Genomic DNA, 6000 nt, shown 5'->3' on the forward strand with positions numbered 1-6000 from the left:
ACGTCGTTCTTAAATGGATTATCGTAATATTTTCCTGTGTCTCGGCCATATGCCTATTCAATTAGATTATTGATTATGAAGGTAAATAAATGTTTGACTCCAAAAACCCGATTAAAAATAAAACGCTTTAAAGATGAGCAAGTATGTTCTGTATTAAGACGTTGTACAAGGTAGAACATAGAATGTATGAAATTGCACTGAAGTGCTTCATACTAAATTAACAAAGAAAAAGAAATCAAATTATATGCATGGCATTTTTTTTCCTATGAAGTGCAGACCATTTCGTGCAGTATCACAATATCGCATCAGGTAAAAGCATACAAATTGCATGTTCATACGAAGCTTTGGATGTTGACTAAACAATAAATACCTGCAAACTAATACGAACAGGTAACCTCATTCATAATTTATGTAAAATTCACAATTAAATGTATCGTGTGTCTTTCAAACATTTTCAAACATTACTTCATGGACCTTATCAGATTGCATAAAGTCAGCGTTAAATTAGTAAAAAACGTGCAAAAGACATCAAGGACATATTTTTGCGCGGCATTATGTTTAAACGATATGGGGAAAATAAAATTTACTGATCGTTCCGTGCACTATTTTCTTATTTAGCATATTGAATTATGGATTCTTATTTGCCATTGACATACGCATACGTATAACTATAACATTATCTGGTCTATGATAGTTTTACATCGCTGAAATAATAGTCTTATATTCATATAAGCCAAACATTGTATAGAATATTTAGCATCAAATGTGACATAAATCCAAATGTAGACAAATGTCAGTAATAGTATCATATCCAAAGACGACTTATATTTTCCAAAGTAGTTGATTGCAAGGATTTGCAGAAAATTGCTTTTTTTGTTTTAATTAAACATGGTATGTGAAAAAAACTGATCGAGTCTGTTAAGTAAGTGAACATCATAATTACCAATAAGCTGAAGTATTAACAGTAATTCGATGTAATTTCCTACGAGACTGAGCATGATAGGTAGCAATACTTAAGTTTCAATACAAGTTTAATAACTCTGTATTTTCACATAATTCGTGGTACGCATCGATTTACTTTTTTTTACCCTCATAAGAAATTTTAAAGTTAATTAATATTGGAACGTAACAAATACAGCGTGAACTAGTTGAGAATTGTTGGTACTGTCGAAACTCTTAAGTTCTTGTTTACCTAATAGTAAAAAAAACATGTCAACGTTACCAGCATCGCCTCATCAAACACAGATTTTCCACGAAAAAAGAAATATTCCTAGTGATTGTCCTTTAAAACAAATAGGCTGATATATAGAGCCGTGTTCGAGATAAATCAGTAACCAGATTTCAATCATGTTTTGCACACTATGTAAACCGTTAAGTGATGAATTGTTAATTGAGCTCTGATTTATAATACCAAGCTGTACATATTACGAAATACGAAATACGACACGTAGCGAAACCGATACTAAGGGCGATAATTAATGGTCCCCATTTAAACAACTAAGGTCATAACCCTGGCCTCTGACATTTGTATAATCAAGAATCAATATCCATGTTTGTAATGGTGTTTTCTTCATTACAATACGCTAGACAATTAAAGTATCCAAACTGAACAATCATAATTTATGTGAAATCTCATATGAAAATGCACACAGTCCGGGAAGAATGTTCAAACGCTTTATGATTGATGTATCCGTTGGCAACATCTATCAATTAATGAATACATTGTTATTCGCCTATTGCCATCTTAAGGGTAAAGTAAGAAAGGAGCATTTTTTAAAGCCGACTGATACGATGGATTGTTATAAAGTGTGTATAGAAGTTTTTAAATGTCTCAAGCCTCAAATAATCAAGATATGCGACCTTACATGTACATATTTCATATAACTGTGCTTTGAATGACAGAAATTTATCTTAAGATGCAGGGGATTTGCAATGTCACTCGTTAATGCGAATGTTTAATATTCATTTAATGCAGTATTGTGTGGAAGGTTTTCCTAAGAACGTTGTTTCCTTCTTCAGTAGCGATGGTTTCTATAACATGTTTTACCATTAATTACACCCATGCTACGATTATATGACATAATCTTAATGAAAATTAATACGTTAAAAGTTTACCTATAGGTTAGAAAAATATTTTGTTTAATGTATATGTTGAAAGTGCGTGTGCATAAAAAAGAGTTGAAATAATCCGTATGTATCTGTATACGTGATAGCGTTTTTTTATTACGCTTTGCCGCACAAATTAATTTGATATATATTCGCACACCCATAGTTTACCTAAAAAAGGACTTAAATAGTGCGAGTTAATGGAACACTTTAAGCTCTTTATATATGGAGTTGTTTGATACACTTTCATCGACGCCGAAATATAAGACGAAGCCGTCGGAAAGATATAACCCATAATGGGCCTGAAGAGCAAAGTTTCATTCAGCAAGATTCTCAAATTCGCATTAGAAAATATCATTGACTAGGAATTACGTGATGATATCTCTTTCATAAAGGTTTAAGAAAGAACGGCGCCAGTTTTAAAGACATTACTCTTATTTGATTCTTATTTTATTTAAGAACGATACAGATTGTATAACGTATTATTATTATTTTGGAGTTAAATTTGTTGATTAAATTCATTTTGCGAATTGGTAATGTGACCACGAATATCGCTTATGAAATGTAAACAGATATGTATTACATTAACATTGAACATTTATTATACCGCTTGAGATGAAAAACTGGAATATATTAACCAATCGAGATCAAGTCTAAAACTATAATACAATGAAAACGAATCCACACTTCGACTCGAGCCACTAATTTGGTGTTAAAGTCTAGCGCGGAAACCACTCGACCATCCGTGCTGATGTGGGCTCGCGCGTAGTTTATACTTTATATAAGCAATCCTCGTCCTTGTCAAAATATATAACAATAACAACACAACTTTCCAAATTATACAATCGTTTCGCGGTTGTAACGCTTTATAAATGCATACAATAAATATTTTAGAGCATGTTTAATGTTCAGTATGACCGAGTCCTTGCCAAAAAAAAACTACTACGAATATTTTGTCAATTCATAAAAAGGTGACAAGGTCCCTTTAAAGATAATGAATTGCTGGTCTATCTTTTTTATGAAATATATATTTTAAGTGACAAGTTACATTTTTTTAACAATTACACGTAATAGTGTGTAAGAACAGAACAATTCGATCTACTTGTATTAAAAATGTGAAGATGACTATTGAAATTCGATTCACAAATAAAAGTAACCATAATTGAAAATTTGATATGCCAACATCTGCTATCGATTGCAGTAAATGGGTAGTCTACAGTGATTAAAATCTATTAGAAATACATTAGAAAGCGATTTGTTTTAAATGTACCACCCCAACTATTCAAAAAAAGTTTACGTTTAACTAATTCAATCTGACATTAATTATACTCATAGAGTCCCGTGTCATATTCATTCATAATACAATAAGCTAGTTTATTTGGCATTAATAACTGGTAACCTTGACATTCAAATGATACAATACTAAAGATTGTTATACTGATGAACATTTTGCTAGCTGCAGTTTAGCATACACACGCATGCGAAATTCACACAATAATTTATTTGCAGTTTAAAAGTAACGCGAATATAAACAATCTAAAACTTAACCTAACATCTTACAGCATGTTGCCAAATATTTATATAAAGTAATACATTGCCGAATAGTCTTACAAAACATTTGGACAAAATACGAACACGAATGGGCAACAAAACACTCACGAAACGAATACAATTGGGCTCACCACCTTGAAACCGTCAAGGCAAAGCAATGGCGGTTTAACATGTTTGTATGGAGCTCCAAATATCATTCCTGGCTGAACGCTATTAACAAATTATTGAAGTGTAAAAAGATCACCACCACATCACTGGCTGTTTGGTAAAGCAAACCACATGATTGTATTAAAACATTTAAAACTATTTGACAAAATATTTTAGCCTGTCTCGGAAAACAACGAGGTTTTATGCATTGCGTGCGCATAGAGTGTCGTCCCAAGTTAGCCTGTGCAGTCCGCAAAGGCTAATCATGGGCGACACTTTCCGCCTATACTGTTTTTTAGCTTAAAGTATACTAACTAACAACAACAACAAAATACACAATAGTAGAAATGGTTGTCCCGGATTAGCCCGTGCAGTTTGGGACAATACTTTACGCACATGCCTTAAACCCCGTTTTCCCAGATCGAGGCTCATTGTAAATTCAATCACAGAAAAAACTTACGTCGACGTCAAATCCACAGCGTAATTCAAGCTTTTTACGACGCGTTATATATTTCCTCTCCTCTTCAGTATGCTTATGTTGATTGCGAGACCGCCTGTTGATGAAGATGTTATTATTTACAATTACACTGTCTTGCGTTAATCCATTAGTTCCCATACACATGCACTTGAACATTAAATATAACAATACATATCTTGTCAAGGAACTCTTGAAGTTTGTTTCACACATTTTTAAGTGTTTAATTTCTTTTTTTTTTTACATATTTTGCGTTTTACACTATTGCACATATATTTGTTTTCGAAAATGATTATTGATTTAATTTCGTTGTTATATTTCACACAATTAAGATTGCAATGCTTCGGTTTAAATAATTTGATTCTCGAAATAGGCGTTGCATTTTAAGTTTGTCATTAAAGTTATTTTAAAATCTAAATTTACAATTAAACAGTCTATTCACACCTTAAACACACCACCTTTGTTCTACCTCTTAAAAAACAACGCAATATTGTTGCAACCAAGTTTAATGATTTTAACTATAATAAACTTTCCATAAATGCCTAAAGTAGCTGATAAAATTAATTTCCATCAATGACAAATGGGCGTGATTAAAGTGTAAACCATCACACATACTACGCCGCGTTCATTCAAAATCAAAGTAACGAGAAATACAAACCTTACGATCGGATAGGGTATTTTAGAGGCACTGTTTTCTCGTTAAACATTTAACCGTTGCTTTCGATACTTTGATAACAAGACAATGTATAGAAACGCGCGCGCTCGTCAAAACTGGGCTTACGTCATGTGCGTTAAGTTTCGTCGAAGAGACTGCACAGCCTTACAAGAAACAACACTTGCCACGTAAACTGGATTTTCGTTTAAAAGAATGAACAAATCCATACACGCGGAAATTATCGTCCCTGTTTAGCGCGTGCGGACCGGGGCAACACTTCACGCACATGCATTAAGTAAAGTTTGTTTTCCAGAACGAGGCTCAAGCTATCCCGCTTGACTCTTTAAAGCGACACTTTCATACGAATCTCCGCATTATAATGTTCGCAGTTGCGTGAATAGACACATACGAATGATATACGCTATGAAATTTTGCCACCAGGTATATATTAGTTTCAATCCTTGAACCGTTTATAACAATGAGACCACAGCTTGATTTGTTATTTAACTTCAGTTCTGGTTTGCATCTGCTTGCAGTAACTTAATTTACACTAGCACGCTCTGTTTAACACATTGTATTTGCTGCTAAATTGTATTAACCACGCAGATTGTCTTGTCATATGTTTTATATACGTAATTATGTAAATCAAGCGCTAAGACGTTTCACTTCTTTGTCGAAAACACCTATAAGATGCTGGTGAGTAGTCTTATTAAGACTAATGATCACGCAATAAATGCAGAATGATTGATTGCATTAGAACATGTGGCGGAGGATAAAACAGTTCAAACGTTAATTTTATATAACAGTGAAACTACATACTGTGCGGCCGTTGTCTACAGTTTTACGACATCACTGTAAAACAAAGTTAAAGGGGCCTTTTCACAGATTTTGGCATGTTTTGAAAATTGTCATTAAATGCTTTATATTGATTAATGTAAACATTAAATTTTTAAATCTCCAGTAAAAAATCAAAAATAAAATTTAAAAAAGTTAAAAAAAAGTAGCCTGCAGCAGGGCTCAAAACAGTGACCCCCGGAATCCTGAAATAAAAACGCATTAGCCAACT

The 6000-nt window shown here is 33.1% G+C and overlaps 1 protein-coding gene across 1 annotated transcript in view; it reads right to left on the reverse strand.

The window, feature by feature from the left end:
- The window catches only part of LOC127857593 (stromelysin-1-like), a 76905-nt gene extending 72408 nt beyond the window's left edge, over nucleotides 1-4497 (reverse strand). The window contains exon 1 of the mRNA XM_052394074.1: nucleotides 4265-4497. Within this exon, the coding sequence (XP_052250034.1) occupies nucleotides 4265-4492 (228 nt within the window). The 5' untranslated portion in view covers nucleotides 4493-4497. The remainder of the gene's footprint in view (nucleotides 1-4264) is intronic.
- Nucleotides 4498-6000: the final 1503 nt, after the last annotated feature.

Source organism: Dreissena polymorpha, chromosome 14 (genome assembly GCF_020536995.1).
Source record: "Dreissena polymorpha isolate Duluth1 chromosome 14, UMN_Dpol_1.0, whole genome shotgun sequence".
Lineage (NCBI taxonomy): Eukaryota > Metazoa > Mollusca > Bivalvia > Myida > Dreissenidae > Dreissena > Dreissena polymorpha.